The following is a 16,800-nucleotide window of genomic DNA, read 5'->3' as shown; positions in this document are numbered from 1 at the left end:
TGGAAACAAGGACAGATATGTTCCCAAATTTTCAAGAAATTAGTGGATTTAGATTTTTTTTCTTTTAGAAAAAACTGTTTTTATAATGACCATAATTACATATTTAAAATAATAAGAATGTAACAGAATTATTATAATTTTAAGCACTTATTCCAGATTTTGTTTGCCTTGTTTGTTTGTTTTAACTTTTTTTTTTCTTTCTTTCTATCTTTTTTTTTACTAATTTTGAGGGTTTTTTTGTATTTATTATTTACTTCATAATTTCTTCTTTTGCTGCTCATGTTGTTATTATTATTATAATTATTATTATTATTATTATTATCATCTGACTGTGTTCTTGTTGTAGTTGCACAGTTTGTCCACTAAATGTCAGCAGACCCTGAAAACAATGACATGAACACAGAGTTCATCCAGGTCACCATGCTGAGGAGTTCTTATATACATGCATACATACATAATTATATAATTATAAGGTCAATAACAGCTCTTGAATATTCATATTAGACTACATATAAATACTGAGTGTGAAAAATCATTTTTACCGTGGATACAGCTGAGCTGCCTTCATGATAATCTGAATTCTTATGCAGAGAAAAAAAAGCAGAACGCTCCACAAACGGCAATGAAAAAGATGTTGCTTTTTTTGTCTACATAAAAAGAGACTATTTATTTCAGCTGTCTACACTTGCTAACTGTGTATGAGTGTGTGTGTGTGTGTGTGTGTGTGTGTGTGTGTGTGTGTGTGTGTGTGTGTGTGTGTGTGTGTGGTTGCTGCGAACCCATTCAGAGCTTCCTCTGCAACAGGAAACAACACATAACTTCATGGAAATGCCACCGTGCTTCTCTGTCTGTTATGTTAATGAGCTGAGTGTGTGTGTGTGTGTGTGTGTGTGTGTGTGTGTGTGTGTGTGTGGGTGTGTGTGTGTGTGTGTGTGTGTGTGTGTGTGTGTGTGTGTGTGTGTGTGTGTGTGTGTGTGTGTCATGAAACTAAGCCACAGTCAGCATACTCAGTGAAACTATGAAATGTACCTTAAAATCTCTGAATCATCTTTTTGTTCACGTAAACTCGGGTTCTCTTAAAGGGACAGTTCAACTGTGTTTTCACATTTTGACAGTAACTGGTGATGTTTAACCCATTAAAACCAGAGCAAGCTGGCATGATTTCTTCCAAAAACATGGGAGAAAAGTGATAAGCATCTTAACAATAAATAGCCCAAAAATGAGCAAGAAATAAATAATAAATAATAAATAAATATGACTTAAGAAAGTGCTACTATACATACTTAATATATATTTTTAATAGAATTTTTCACTAGAGAAAAATATTATATATTATATAATTATAATTTATAATCATATATCATTTAGAAATAACTTTATTTACATTTATTCTATAATTCTATAGATTTTCGATAATATCTTGTAATAACTTCTTGATAATTTTCAGGTCATTTTATTTATTTATTTATTTTTTTGCAAAACATTGCTTGATGCTCATTATGATTTTTCCCATGTTTTCGAATGAAATCCACCAAATTTTCTCGGGTTTCATAGGTTTAAATGCTTGTGCGAAGTGTCTGAACGCAGCACAACAAATCTAATGTCGATCCAGGTGTGAAAGGGTTAAGTTTATATTTCTTTCTACTCCTCTGCTCTCATTTTTTGCTGTTCATAGTATTTAAATACTGTTTTTTTTTTGTATTTTACATGGTTGACATAAAGAAATCATTCAATCAATTAATTCATGAATCAAAACTGAGCAGATAATTTCATTTTTATGAGCTGAAGTTTTTAACATAAAGTAATTTCATTTAACAAACTCAACACATGAAAAATACAAATTTCTGAGGAACTTTCCGCTGCTGCTATTTTCCACCTGTGACCACCTCTTCATCTTCTCATATCAAGTGCTGGAAGAAGTACTCAGGTCCTTCACAGCAGTAAAAGTACAAAGTGAGTATGTTGCAGTAAAACGTTTCTTAACCCTGACATTCCTGCTGCATCGACGAGCTATTTTCCTGCTGTAGATGTTTTTAGGTTTTTCATTTTAGCTCCTTTTTGGCCTGTTGGGAAGTTTTAAATACAGCAATGCATCATGGTCTATTGTAGTGTGGCCGTCCTGTGAGAACCACGCATCTCTAAAAACAGCCCGTTTACACTTTCAAGCTTCAGTTTATCACATTCAACACCAGAACATCTGGATATTTGAGGTTTTCACAGGACGGGAAGATAAAATTATCACAAAACGTTCCAGTTTTAAACGCTGCTGTGAGCCTTTAACGTGTCTCATTTTACAACTTTTTAATATATCTAAAAAGAATATTTCTTAAGAGTTATGTATTTTATTATTGATGTTCATCGGCACAGAAAAGTTCAAGCAGCGCGCAAATCCAAAAGTGATGAAAACTATGTGCTGGACGAAGCAGAAATATGAAAAAATAAATAACGTCTGCACACGAGTGCACGCTCCCATCAGCACGCACCAGGTGACCAGATGACACACGTGTGACCTTTTGGGCATTCGGCCTTCCCTCAGACGTGGCATCGGCACAGAAAACAGCCACGTCACTTGTTTGTTGGTAGTTTTCGGGGCAAATGTGTCACTGCAGAAAACTCACTAATGTAAACTCAGCAAATGTGGACTAATCCGCTGCTGAAAATAGTCCCAAAAAATGCAGTTTACTCTGCACCGATCAGCCAAAACATTAAAAGCACTGCATGGTGAAGTGGATACCACTGAAACTCGACACACTCTGAGCACCTAAAAAACGTGAAGTAGTGAGCAGCTGTTTTTTAATTAAAATTCAAAAGATTTGCATCTTAGGTAGGAAGCTCCGAGCTCGGAGCTGAGAACCACCGACTGAGAGTTGGACAGCAGTTAGAGACGGACTGACACATCGTTGATTTTAGCCTTTGATGGGATTTGTTTTGAATAAGCCTCAAAAACCTGCAGCAGATACAATGATGAGCAGAAACTGCTTCCATTTGTTCCTCCTGTGACACTTCTGTATTTCTCAAGTACTTTTTATCATCTTATCTTCTTTCAGTGGTTAGAAAGCAATCTCTCTGTGTGTGTGTGTGTGTGTGTGTGTTGAACTTCCTGCTAATAATATGAAATCTAATACAGAAACGCTTGCTCGTGTAAAGCCGTTTGGATTCACTCTGAGTCATGCAGACAAACACCATCAAATACACAATCATGCACCGAAAAAAGCGCCAGCAGCATCTCATCGGGTTATTTCCAGAACTACATATGCAGTACTAAATATGCATGTATTGTACTAATATACAATGTTATACATATGATATATGTTGCATATGTTTCCATTGTTATCTTTACTTATGTTAATAAAGTGTTGTACATTGTAGCATCACAGGCATATTTTATATTTCTAACATTTTCTACACTGAATTGTAGCACAGGGCACAAAGTTTAACATTTTCACACACTCAGCACTTTATATATTGTTTTTATAATTACTGTATTTCTATTTTATATCTAAATTCGTAGACATGTTGTGCTTATTTCTAATGCTCGGCTGTAAAGAACTACAATTTTCCCTCAATAAATCAATGAAATATTTCTGATTCGGCTTTTTTTGGGGTTTTTTTTTTGTTATTTGGGTTTTTTTTTTTACCTTTTTTTGGGGGGACAGCTTTAGTGTAAAAGGGGGAGAGAGAGGGGGTGACATGCAGCAAATATATATATATGTATGTGTGTGTGTGTGTGTGTGTGTGTGTATATATTTATATGTGTGTGTGTGTGTGTGTATGTATATTTATGTGTGTGTGTGTGTGTGTGTGTATGTATATGTATGTGTATATATATGTATGTGTTTGTGTGTGTGTATGTATGTATGTATGTATGTGTGTGTGTGTGTGTGTGTGTGTGTATATATATGTGTGTGTGTGTGTGTATGTATGTATGTATGTATATGTGTGTGTGTGTGTGTGTGTAGATAGATAGATAGATAGATGAGATAGGTGTATATATATATAGACAGATAGATGTATATATATATAGATATATTATGATATGTATTTGCTGATGTTATCCATGGCGCCTCTCTGCAGCCTGTTTGCAGCAGCAGTACATTGATGAGTTCATGCTTTTGGTGTTTTCATTTATAGACATGCAAACATGTTTCCTTTCTCCTGCAGCAGCATCTGCAACATGCTGACTCAAGATGAAACCTCCACACACACACACGCACACACACACGCACACACCACAGAAACAGTGTCTGTCTTGTTGTAGTCATGGTTTCCATCTCTGTCCTGCTGCAGTGCCCTTTACCACCAGCAGTCCGCCTCCTCAAACCCCCCACACCAAACCCCCCCGACGACAACAACAACACGAGGTTACAGGCAAAGTCCAGAAACGTCATGTTTGTAACAGCCATGTTGTTAACGTGGCTATTTTTAGGCACAAACACTATCATGTTTTGGATTACAATACCTACATGCGGTAGCACAATCCTGGATAGAAATGCAGGCAGTGGTGGCTAAAAAACACCAAATTTTGGTAGCACAAACGCCATTGGGTACGCAGCTGCAGATTGCCAAAAAACACCTTCACTGGTGCCACAAATGCCACAACAAGTGTGACCAGCAAATGCAACACAAGCCCTATGTTTGGTGCCATAAACATCGCTGGAAATGCAGAAACCAATGGCTTAAAATATCTTTTTTTGCCAGAAATGCAGCTGGGAACATGGCCACAGGTTGCTAAAAAACACTCACGTTGGTGGCACAAATGCAGCTGGAAATGCAGCCACTGGTTGTGAAACAGCACGTACGTTCATTGGCACAAATGCCGCTGGAAACACAGCAATGACACACTAAAAAACAATCGATTTTGTAGTTTGTTGGATACTAATGGTGGTTTTCGGTGGTCTGCAGCTAAGCAGGCGTCGCGCCAAAGTGTCACTGTCAAATACTCACTATAGCAGCAAATGCAGACTAATCTGCTGCTAAAAATAGTCCCCACAAATGCACTGTTGCACAAACTACAGTTATCAGTTGTTTCTTAATTGCAAATTTAAAAAAATGTTTTTAAAGATTTTGCATCTTCAGTAGGAACCAATGAGCTTAGAGCTGAGAGCCACAGAGAGGAAGTCAGACAGTATTAAGCAAATAAAGCAAATAAAAGAAATTAAATGAAACAATTCACATGAAAGAAATGAATTAAAATATCTCTGTTTGTTTGTCTGTGAAGTCCCTGCAACTGACCACACACAAACACACAGCTCTGCGCTGCAGCTGCTGTGGGGAAGCGCAGCTCGATTCTTAGAAGTCACAACCTCACAGATCGACCCCAGGTGCATTATGGGTGAAAAGGCTGCACAGTTACAGTAAAAGGAGGCTACCTGCTGTTTACCAGAAGTGATGTCACAGGAAGTGAGATCACAGCTGTGGGCTGGAGGGAGGGTGGTGGTCTAGAGTTTCTGAAGCTGCAGAAATACCAGGACCTGCCCGCCCGCCTGCAGAGAACCAGAGACTCAACAGTTTTTTGCAGTACGATCTCGTCTCTGTCAATATTTATTATTTATTTTACACGTCATTTGTTTGTTTTTTTCCTTTAAAAATGGTAAAAAGCAAACCGGCAAAAAGCAAATTTCCGCTTTCTTCAACTTAATACTTCTACTCGACTACATCTCAGAGGAAAATATTGCACTTTTTTTCTCCCATACATGTTTTTCTCAGCTTTATTTACTTTGCAGATTATTAACACAAAATATAAATCAACATGTAAATGCTGATTCATTTTTGTAGATTAAACAACCCGAGCAGGATAAAAGCTAAAAAGAGCTCCATATTTACCAGCTGCAACACTAAAGTAATGAACGCGTTTATGCATTAGTAAATATAATCCGATAATATAAAAGAACATATATGCTATTCTGCATAAATAGTACACTTTTGGTAAGTGATTGCTTTTGTGCTTTCAGAAGAAAAAGGTAAAATTCTGAATGCATAACATTTATTTTTAACCAAATATTTGGTATATATATTTCTAGGCAGTGCTACTAGTTACTTTGCATATTATTTTACATAAAACACACATTAATTAATCATTTTTAAAGATTAAACCAGTGGTTTTCCGACCTTTTTGGTTTGGTTTGTGACCAAATGGCCACTTTCAACATTTCCCCCTTTTTAAACTTCTCACATGAGTTTATAAAAACAACAGCATGAAGCATAACGTGGTTAAATTATCAGAGAAGATGGTTGTTTCTTCTTCTTCTGTCTCCCATTACTCAGTTCAGGACCCCTCAGATTTATCTGGTGACCCCTTAATGAGGCCAGACCCCTAGGTTGGGAACCACTGGGATTTTTAATGCAGTATTTCACTCGTATTTGGAGCAATTGTTTGTCATAATTTTTACTTTAAAAGGGTGTTTAACATCCTGTCTCCAGCAATGGGTCTTTTTTAAACAAAACCTTTATTATAGCTCTTGAAAACATTCGTTTGAGTAAAGAAATTGTAGTACACAGTCAACTAACTGGAAATTTTTCAGTGTCAGATGCATCTTGTGGGCTTCATCAACGAAACAAAGACCACAAGATGGTGCTGAAAACTCCAGAAAATGTACAGTAAGTCGACCGTATGCTGCTTTCGTTGTCTCACGCGGCCGCTCTGCAGCGAAGCACACCAAAATGGCATGTGGAATTCCCCAAGGCTCAACCATAGGGCCTTTTTTATTTCACATTTACATGCTTTTGTTTAACAAAACAAATTATACATATATAAATTGTACGAAACAATCCGATGATATTCTATGCAGATGACACCCAAATATACCAGGCAGTTTTTAAACCTGTCTCTTGACTTTGGACACAGCAGCTGACAAAGCAATCTAAACTCAACGTCCTCAAAGCGGTTCTTCAGCTTCTGACTGTATCACATGAGCTTCGGCAGTTGTCGTAGAAATGTCGATGTTCAAAATTCCACTTTTTCCGTGCTCTTTAATAACTTTGTCCTCTGGTCCACAAAGTAAAGGACAAGTGTTCTTCAAAGTATAAAAAAAAAATTGAAATTTGAAATCTACAATTTCACAACTGGTCAAATTGTCATTGAAGATCCTGTGATGTGATTGAGGTTCTTTAGTTGAACCTCGAGGTGAGATTGTTCGTGAATCGATGAGCGGTTGTGCCAGAACTTCCTTTTCGCATCTTAAAAAAATTAAAAATCTAATATTATCATGAATTCAGAGCTCAACTCAATAAATTAGTGACAAAGTTCATGTTATACGAAAAAAAAATCAAGACAAGAATCTGAAAATAATGTTCATTCTGATTTATTCATTTGCATTTGTCTGCATTTGCCAATCAATAAATACAATCAATAAATAATCAACAATAAGTCACAGCAGTACCATTATTAAATAGACACTTTAAATACAAAAATAAATATAAAAAATAACAACATCAGTAAAATACAAAAATTCCTAAGCAGTTTAGTACGTCTCTCACAGCTGCAGAGTACATGTGCTGCAGTGAAGTACTTTTACCTGAATGTTCAGAGTACACTGAAGTATGTCAGTATTAATCTCTGGTGTACTTTGTACCATGTGAGTGATGATACTTAGCTTCATCTTAAAACCTGAGTCGCTGATACTTAAATATGTTATGATTATATAAGGCAGAATTTCTAAAGCATTAAATCATCTGCAGTTTTTCAATAGATAAATATCAAGTATTTCCAGGTGATATTGATTGATTTTGAGTGAGTTTAACTCAATGATTAGTTATCAAAAGTATTTCACAGGATTAAACCGTCACGCTGCTTTCAAGTATTGAGCTCCAAACTTCCTTGAAAAATGTTTTACAAAATTACAATATCTGTTAGGCTTAGGCTGCTGGTTCACTGTCATTAAAATAAATACCTATATTTATAAATAATCCCTAAAAATTCCTACAACTATAAAAAATAAAAGAAATGAAAAACTTGGCACACTTGTCTGAACTTTTTGTTTTCTCATGTCAATTCAAGCATTTGTAATTTGTCAGTAAACATCCTTGTTTCTGCCGTTGTTGACGTCTTTGTCGACATTTCAGGGTCTCAGATGAGTTTTGACCTTTCGGATTTGGCGGCGTCGCCGCCTCCTCTCCCTCTGGATGTCATAGAGCGAGCTCGCCTCCTCATAAAGCCATGGCAGCTCCCACAGTGCTTTGCTTTGGACGATACGGTTATCCATCTGGAGGGGGAGAAATTTACGTTAATTTTATTGACCACACAAAAAAAAATAATTTCACATCACATGAAAAGTCCCATTAAAACTTTAATAAAATGTCCTAATAAGTAAGCAAATTGGCTTGATTTTTTTTAAAACATCAGAATAGGGCAATAAGAAACTTACCAAAATTACCCAAAAATTAGCAATAAATTAGGAAAAAGTATGAGAAAATTTCCTGAAAATTATCACACAAAATAAATATATAATTATGTGGTAATTATAGTTTTTCCCTCTTTTTTTTTAAGAAAATAAAGTTATATTGGAAGTTAGATAGCTAGTTTATTTACTGATTTATTCATTTATTTATCTAATGAACCTTCATTTAACCAGGAATATTCCCACTGAGATTCACAATCTCCATTTCAAGAGTTCAGACTTCAAAAGTTGAAACAAACAGCATAAAATATTAGACACAAGCAAAAAGCAACAAACTTAAAACAGCCAATCAGAAGCATCCAGAGACACGTGCATTCAGTGTTCAAAAGGTCCTTAATCCCGTTTTTAAAATCTCCCAGGTTGATAACAGAGTCTAGTTTAAAGTGACTCAATAATAAATAATAATTTTATTAATAATTCTCTAAAACTACAGTGTCTTTTTTTTGCTGCACCTTTTTTGCCAAGTTGCTATTGCCTTTTTTTGACAGAAATCAAACCAATTAGGGGTTAAGCTGAACTGGGCTTTATTTTAAGGCTGCATAAGTCATTCGTTGGCGTAATTTTGAGAGAGCCGACTGTCAAATTGTTCATCCAAATATATTTTTGCAGTTTTAGTGTGAGTGTGAGTCTGTACCTTGATTTCTTTAAGGTTGCTCAGTTCCTTCAGAAGCTTCTCCTGCTCGTGGTATCGGTGTTTCCTCAGGTCCTTCACCTTCCTTAGGATGAAGTTCAGCTCCTTCCTCACGTCTCCGTCCGCTGCCACCTGACCGTCACTGGCGGTGCCGGCGGCAGATTCGGGAAGCTGGTTGTTTTCCGCTGTCGGTGGACTCTGGGTGGGCAGCTGCTTCAACATCTGCTCGAGCAGGTTCACGTATGTCTCCAGAACGCCGCCCATAAACACCCTCTTTGCCTGAGAGAGAAACAAAAACATTTAGTTTTGGGCCGGTGACACTTGAGCTGATTTTAATTAACAACGTGATGGGTCAGGCATCTTGAATGTGTCTTTGTTCACCCTTTTTTGAAAAACTAGCTTTTTGCAGCCGGTTTCATCTCACTGTGAGCTGATTTTTGGAAAATAACCAAAGCCTGCTTAAAAAGTAGGAACTCGACTATAAATATGTATTTTCATGTTTCGTCACCTTAGAACAGTGATACTAAACTTGCGGTCCGAGGGCCAGATTTGGCCCCTGATAGCCAGGTGGCCCCCAAATCATCCTCCACTTTACAACAAAAATAAAGAGATTCACACTGGGAACTGTTTTTGTACTTTTAGTATACATAAGGTGCCAGAGCGCATAAAACGGAATCAAAGTAGAGCTTGTTTATCAAAGAAAAGAGAGGTTGAACAGAGGTTCAAGCTGAGCCCCTGAAGTCCTTAAATCATAGAAACATCCTAAAAGAAAGGTGCCAAAATCCTACAAATGTCCTAAAACCCAAGAGCCCCTAGCCTCCTGTCATTTTGCAAAAGTGGCCCCTAAGAGAGCTTTGAAGTGCGTTTTTTTGGGTGCTTATCCATACACAGTGTTTTATCTGCAGCTGATGTCGGTTTGGAGGAGCATGTACTGTTGTCATTGTGGGTCAGCAGCGATCTACCTCCTAAAAACATCAATATCAGTTAAAATAAATGCTATATTGAGAGTATTTTCAATGCTTCACCAAAGCCAATAACAACTTCAGTTGCCCCTCTATGTTTCCATCAAAGCCACCAAACTCCATTGAGAAAAACAGTCATTTTTAGCTCATTGAGCACAGGAGCTGCTGGTCTACCGCTGTTTCGATCACTTTGCTAATTTGTGTTATTGTGCGACTTTGGTGAATCTGAACTAACCCTTTTAAACGCCAAAGTCACACAATAACACAAACTAACTGACTGATGGAGGCAGCAGCGGACCAGCAGCTGCTGCGTTCAGCAGCGTTAAATCGCTGTTTTTCTCAATGGAGTCTGGCTTTAAAGACAGCAAAAAAACAGCTTCATTTTCTCACTGAAAATCACTGTCTGACATTAAGGTGAAGAAGTGAAGCCACTCTAAATATGGCGAACACTTAAACTTATGATAATATATAGTGTCTGTGGACGAGAACCTCGTACACGCTCTGAGCTGGTCTTCACACAAACTCGTGACTCCCTCAAGGTACCGAAAACATTTTCACACAATGGAAAGAAAAAACTGTGGTCTCCCACACATCAGTTAAATAAAGCGCAGAGTGGGCTTTAAAGGGGAATGCCACTCACTGACTGTGAAACAGAAAGCTCATTTGGATGCAAGAACAAAGTGTCACAGTTAACCCTTTGTAACCCGGAACAGTTTTCTCGGGCTGTTTCACACACCTTTCACATGTATTTAAACCTTTAAAACCTAAGTTTATTTCTTTTGAAAACATGGCTACAACGGCGATGAGCGACCTGGTGAGAAATGTCGCAAAAATGTCAAGAAATTAGGAAAAAGAAAATGACCTGAAAATTTGTTTGGAGATAGAGACAGAGAAGATAATAATAAAAAATAGGGATAAAATATTCTTTTCATAATTAATATTTTTATAATTATTTATTTCATCTATATATATCTAATATTTTTAATATATATTATTGATTTATTTTTATTTTATTATTTTTATTTGAGGGTTTTTTGTAACCTTTTTTGTTTTGTTGTTTTTCAATATTTTCTTCTCTTTTTTTCTAAATTTCAGGTAATTCTCTTTTAATTTGTAACTTTTCCCTACATTTTTCAAAGAAATAAAACCAATTTGCACAAGTTTCAAAGGGTTAAGCAAAGTCTGGTAATTTCTAAGACTCACTGGATGTCTGAGCTGTGCAGCTCAAATGAGTCACACGAGGACACTCCAATTTATTCAAAGGTGATGAAATGCAACACCTGTGTTGTCGTGGTGGAGGAAAAACTTCATGGGGAAACCCAGAGAGGCGGATGGCCTTTAAGTGCCTCATTTTTAAATGTTTCCGCATAATAGGCTTGGGCGGTATATTAAAAAAGGCCAAAAATTTGCAAGAAATTCATAAAAAAGTTAGATAAGAAAAAAATCAATAACATAAAATTAATTAATTAAATTAAATTAAATAAAAACACAAAAAGATGACATTAAAATGCTATAAAAAGGGGAAAAATAATCATTAAAAAAAATTTAAATAATTGAAATGGTGAATTATGTGTTTTATGAAGGATCTGGTGCAGGAGAAGCAGGTTAAGGTCCAAGCATCACCCTGTGCTACTTGTCACAGCTTTGCAGCCAGTTTGCATCGCCTCTTTCTTATCTAGTTCTTATCTTGTTTACCACAAAAACTTCTCAGCCAGCAGCTGCAGGCTGCAGACTGTGGCATGTCAGGACTCTGGTGTTTAGTGGTTTGATTCTGTTGTTGTGGAGCTCAGAACTTGAAACCGACCATGAAGTGGCTTTATGTTAGAGTTGGTGAAGAGTGAAAGTTCAACGCAGCACCGGCTGCAAACAAAAGGCTGCACAGTGCAGAGCCGGCGGGAAAATAAAAACCGCAAGAAACCTCGATGCAAACTCCAAACTGTTCACGGTGTCAGACATGAAAGACAGAGAGCGGCTGCTGACTCAGGATCAGAAAACACGGCAGAGCTCATCAGGAAAACATGGAAAGCACCGCTTTAAAACTCGCTGCACTCAAAAGCTCTTAAATCAGCATGAAAACACTTTGAATCACCTTAAATCACCTTCATGCAGCACATTAATGTTTCTGGATTTTTAAACGTCGCTGCGGTTTCAGGACATTTCTAAGATTTTAGGGTGTTTCTTTTCTTTTTTTGATTAATAATCTCCATTTTGATGCTGTTTTATGCACTCTGGCACCGTATGTATACTAAAAGTACAAAAACAATTCCCAGTGTGGATCACTTTTATTTTTTTGGGAATTAGGGCCACTGGGAACCCTACTGGGGGCCACATTTGGCCCGCAGGCCGTACGCTGAGTATCGCTGCCGTACCGTATGTCCTGTCTCATAAACATGTCTTTCTACAGAGAAAACTGAGGTTAAAAACAGCGAACAGAATAAATCACGTATTTAAAACCTCAACCTGTCACCAGCTGACCACAGCGACATTTCTCACAGACTTCGTGTTTCTATTCGTAGACGTACGGAGGCTAAATTGTTCCAATGACAACTTATTTTTACCTCCATTTTGCCGGTCAGAGGTTCTCTGGAGAAGACGGGCTTCCCGTTAAATCTATCTGTCGCTGAAATCTTCTGCAAAAAAAAAAGACAAAAAAAACAGGTCAATTTTTATGAAAACCGAGTGTCTTTTCCAAATATATGAACCCAATAATTAAAAATGATGTATACTTTTCTAGACTGTAAATAATGATGCATTTAAAGACAGTCGGACATAGGACAGATTTCAAATCTGTCCACAATAGAGCATATTAATGATGAGTTAAAGCAAGTCATAATCAAAAATAATCAAATATAAAAGTATAAAGCAACATATTCTCCATGCAGGTGATCAAACACAAAAAATAAACAATTAAGCATGATGTGAAAAAAGTGATTTGATTTCAGTCATTTCTTTATACTTTTCTAGACTTTTCTTATAGGTGCATTCAAGGACACACAGACATCTGAGATTTAGAGACGTTGTAGTTTTTTTGTCATAATTATCAAACGATAAACAATTATAATGCATATTTGGTAAAAGATCATACAGATTTGGGCATTTCTTGCTTTTCTACTTTCAGTGGGTCAAAGATGCGTTTAAGGACAGTCTGACATTGGAGATTTAAGAAATACTGTTGAAAAGCTGTTATCAGATAGGACAAAAAAAAATATCAAAAATAAAATTAAAATTGTAATCGGCTTTTCTCCTTTAAGTGACTTTTTTAAAATATGTCCTTATTGGTGTGTTCGGGGTCACTCTGACATTTGTGATTATTTATTGTTTATTGTCTGATATCACATAATCAGTTTCCAAATCTTCTGCATAAAAACTGTCTCGTTGGTGCGTTCAAAGACACTTGACACACATCTGAGATTTGTGTGTCATCCAGCCCCCAAATATGACGCGTTTGGGGATGGTTTCTTTTATTGTAAAAAAAAGTTGCTTTCAGTTTCCGTATCTTAACCTTTTGAAACTTGGAGCAACAGCACATTACTTCCAGGCGTCTTTCACAAGTATTTAACCCTTTGAAATCTGAGCAAATTGTGCAATTTCTTTTGTAAACGCAGGAAAAAGTTCCACAAATTGTCTACGGAAAAAGGAAAAAAAACAACAAAGAAATCAAGATAATGTGCTCAGGAGTTAAAGGGTTAAATGTCAGACGTTAGAGGTCCTTGAATGCACCATGAAGATTTAAAAGTCTACCTGCTGCAGCACACCTGACTATGACATCATCAACATTAAGTTGACCAACTCTGAGAAAGTTGTCCAAAATCATAACTGTGACCTGAGTACATAAGTACATTTACAAAAGTACTGTACTGTACTGTGTGATTTAAAGGTACTTGTACTTTACTTGTGTATTTTTATTTTTATGCTACTTTATAGTTTTTGCTTTATTACATTCATCTGACAGTTTTAGTTTTGCATGGAAAACAAATGTTTATAAATATTTTTTGTTATGAATTAAATTGCCAAATTGTTAATAAATGAACAGCCGTCACAATAATTTCATTCACATATTTTTTTTTATAATTTTGAGTTTTCAGTGGCAATTTTTTTCTATATTTTTTGCTGTGTTTTATCTTTATTTTTTATAATAATTAAATTTCTTAGGTGTATTTTATTTATCTTTTTGAATCATTTTGAGGTTTCTAGTGTTTATCTATTTTATTTTATTTTATAACTATAATTTTGGGATTTTTTATGTTGAATTATATGGATGTGTATTTTTTTCAGTATTAAGTATCTTTACTTTTAATACATTAAGTACATTTTCCTGACTATATTTATTCACTTTTACTTAAGAATTATTTTAAATGCAGGAATTTTACTTCTAACAGATTATTTTAGAGTGGTATAAGTACTTCAACTTTAATAAAATATCTGAATACTTCTTATTGATACTATACAGATGATATTTGTAGTAAATTGCCTAAAACGTTAAAAGAAAACATCAGAACAGTCCTTTAAACATGCATGGGAAAAAGTGTGTGTGCATGTTTGTGTGCGTGTGTGTGCATGTATGTGTGTTTGAGGTGAGTGTGAAAGCGGCAGCAGCAGGAAACAGAAAGCGTGTACCAGTACGTGAAGTACTGCAAGTGACAGCAGCGGCAGTTCATACTCACATAGTGCTGCAGGAGGTTCTGGATGGTTCTGTTCATCTCCTGAGGGATGTGCGAACCTCCGACCTGGCAGACAGACAGCCAGAGAGACAGGCAGACCACCGCCCTCGTCGTGGCAACCATGGTATCGCCGCTTGTACAATAATACCGCCGTTCGCTAGTCGCTGGTACAATTCCGAAGCCTGTCCGGGCCCGGCGTGGCTGACAAATTCAATCCGTGAAGGAGCGATGCCGGAGACGGAGACGTGGCGAACAAGACCCGTGTGATGGTCTCTCTGAAAGTCTGATGGTCTGACTCGTCTGACAGGCGTGCGTCTCTCTGCCCTGATGTTGGCTCAAACTGTTTGACTCGTCATGAAAGCTTATATTTATAACTCGGAACGAGAGCGAGGCAACGGGGCAGAGAGACGTAGACACACACACGGAGAGAGAGAGCGCCGATCTAGGTGTGAAAACTGTGGTTGCTCAGTTTCCTTTAAATCACCAAACTTCATAGAAGTGGGTGAGGGGTCTCCCACTCACGCATTCAAATGCTTTCTGCTAAGATGCACAACACCCAGTGCTTTTCATGTAATTAGTGTTTTTTACTGGTCATACTGGGAATGGTTTCTGATAGAGGCCGGCGTTTTCATGCATCTCAGTGGAGTGGAGGTCGCCGGAAAGCGCGCGCAGTGATGCAGCAGCCTGCGTCGGAAATCACTAGATCCAATAGAAACGCAATGGAAACCATTACGAACCCTGAGCAATCTATGGCACCTGCGGTCGTACTGGGAACTCTGGAGATTTCTGATGGTTTTTGCACTGATGCAACGTGAAGGTGAAGACATGAGAGGTCACTGAAACGCCTTCAGTCCACCGAGTCCCACTGAGGACGTACATCTTTGACCTTTTGACGTTCTGCTGCGTTCAGACGCCTTTCACGAGCTATTTAACCCCTTGAGCCCCGAATCAAATTGGTTTGATTTCTTTACACTAAAACTAAAATAAAACAAAATAAAATAAAACATTCAGCAACATAAGAGAACAGTACTTTGGCAAGACATGTCTTACGAATTACAAGAAATCAGTTAAAGAAAATGACCTAAAAATGTTTGTTTTTGGGGTTTTTTTAATAGGGGAAAAATCCAAAACCATTATATTTATATAATCAGTCTAATTATACATTTAAAAGTTATGTTCCAAAAAAACAGTAGGATTTTTTTTTTTTAAGATTTTCAGGCATTTTTTTTCCTTGTCATTTTCTTGTTTGTTTTTGGTTTTTTGTATCTTTTAACTAATTTCTGGCTATTTTTTAAGCTATATCTTTTAAAACTTTATTGCACAACAAAATTACCTGAAAAAAGAAGAACAAACATGACCTTTGACCCCCAAAATCAAATCTGTTCATCACTGAGCCCACTGAAACGTTTGTGCCAATTTTGAAGAAATTCCTTCAAGGTGTCCTGAGATAATGCGTTCACAAGAATGAGACTGACAAGGTGACAGGGACCTTGACCTTTGACCTATGGCCACCAAAATCTAATCAGCTTTAGTGACTATTTATGGCAGCTGGATGCATTCTTTGAGTTGGAGCATCCAAAAATGACGTCATGCTCAGGCCATATACACCAACTTGTATAGATATTATTTTGGATTAACCCTCTGAAACCTGAGCAAATAGGTGTGATTTCTCCCAAAAAACATGGGAAGAAGGCATTAGCAGCAGGAGAAGAAATAACAAAAATATTTTTAAAAAATAATAAAAATAAAAATAAAAATAAAAAGTAATTAGTCAATAAAAAAAGAAAATTACCTGAAAATTAGTTTAAAAATAAATAAATATCATTTTTAAATTAATATAAGAACAAAAAAACACAACAACCCCCAAATAATAATAATTATTATAGTAAAAATTATAATTATTTCTGTAATATAATTTCAAACATGTAATTATGATAATTGTAAATATGTTTTTTCCTCGCTCTTTTGTTTTCCCCAGACATTTTTCCCTAGCTTGTTTAAAAAATATTTTTTAAAATCTATTAATTTCTTGCAATTTGTTAAACATTTATAATATCACCTAGTTCTTCACTTTTTCCCAATGTTTTTGAAAGAAATCACACAAATCCCCTCAGGGTACAAAGATTAAAAGACCCGATTTTTTTGTTTCA

The 16,800-nt window shown here is 36.4% G+C and overlaps 1 protein-coding gene across 1 annotated transcript; it reads right to left on the bottom strand.

The window, feature by feature from the left end:
• Positions 1-7,285: 7,285 nt before the first annotated feature.
• Positions 7,286-15,588, bottom strand: LOC121961495 (interferon gamma-like). The gene is made up of 4 exons (XM_042511501.2): positions 14,654-15,588; positions 12,548-12,619; positions 9,031-9,306; positions 7,286-8,201 (listed from the first exon to the last, which is right to left on the bottom strand). The coding sequence occupies exons 1-4, from the start codon at positions 14,771-14,773 to the stop codon at positions 8,058-8,060; spliced, it is 612 nt and encodes a 203-aa protein (XP_042367435.1). The 5' UTR covers positions 14,774-15,588; the 3' UTR covers positions 7,286-8,057.
• Positions 15,589-16,800: the final 1,212 nt, after the last annotated feature.

Source organism: Plectropomus leopardus, chromosome 22 (assembly GCF_026936395.1).
Source record: "Plectropomus leopardus strain MGB_pleo_1.0 chromosome 22, ASM2693639v1, whole genome shotgun sequence".
NCBI lineage: Eukaryota > Metazoa > Chordata > Actinopteri > Perciformes > Serranidae > Plectropomus > Plectropomus leopardus.
Note: the sequence above shows the minus strand (reverse complement) of the source record. Positions and strands in the feature narration are given on the sequence as shown.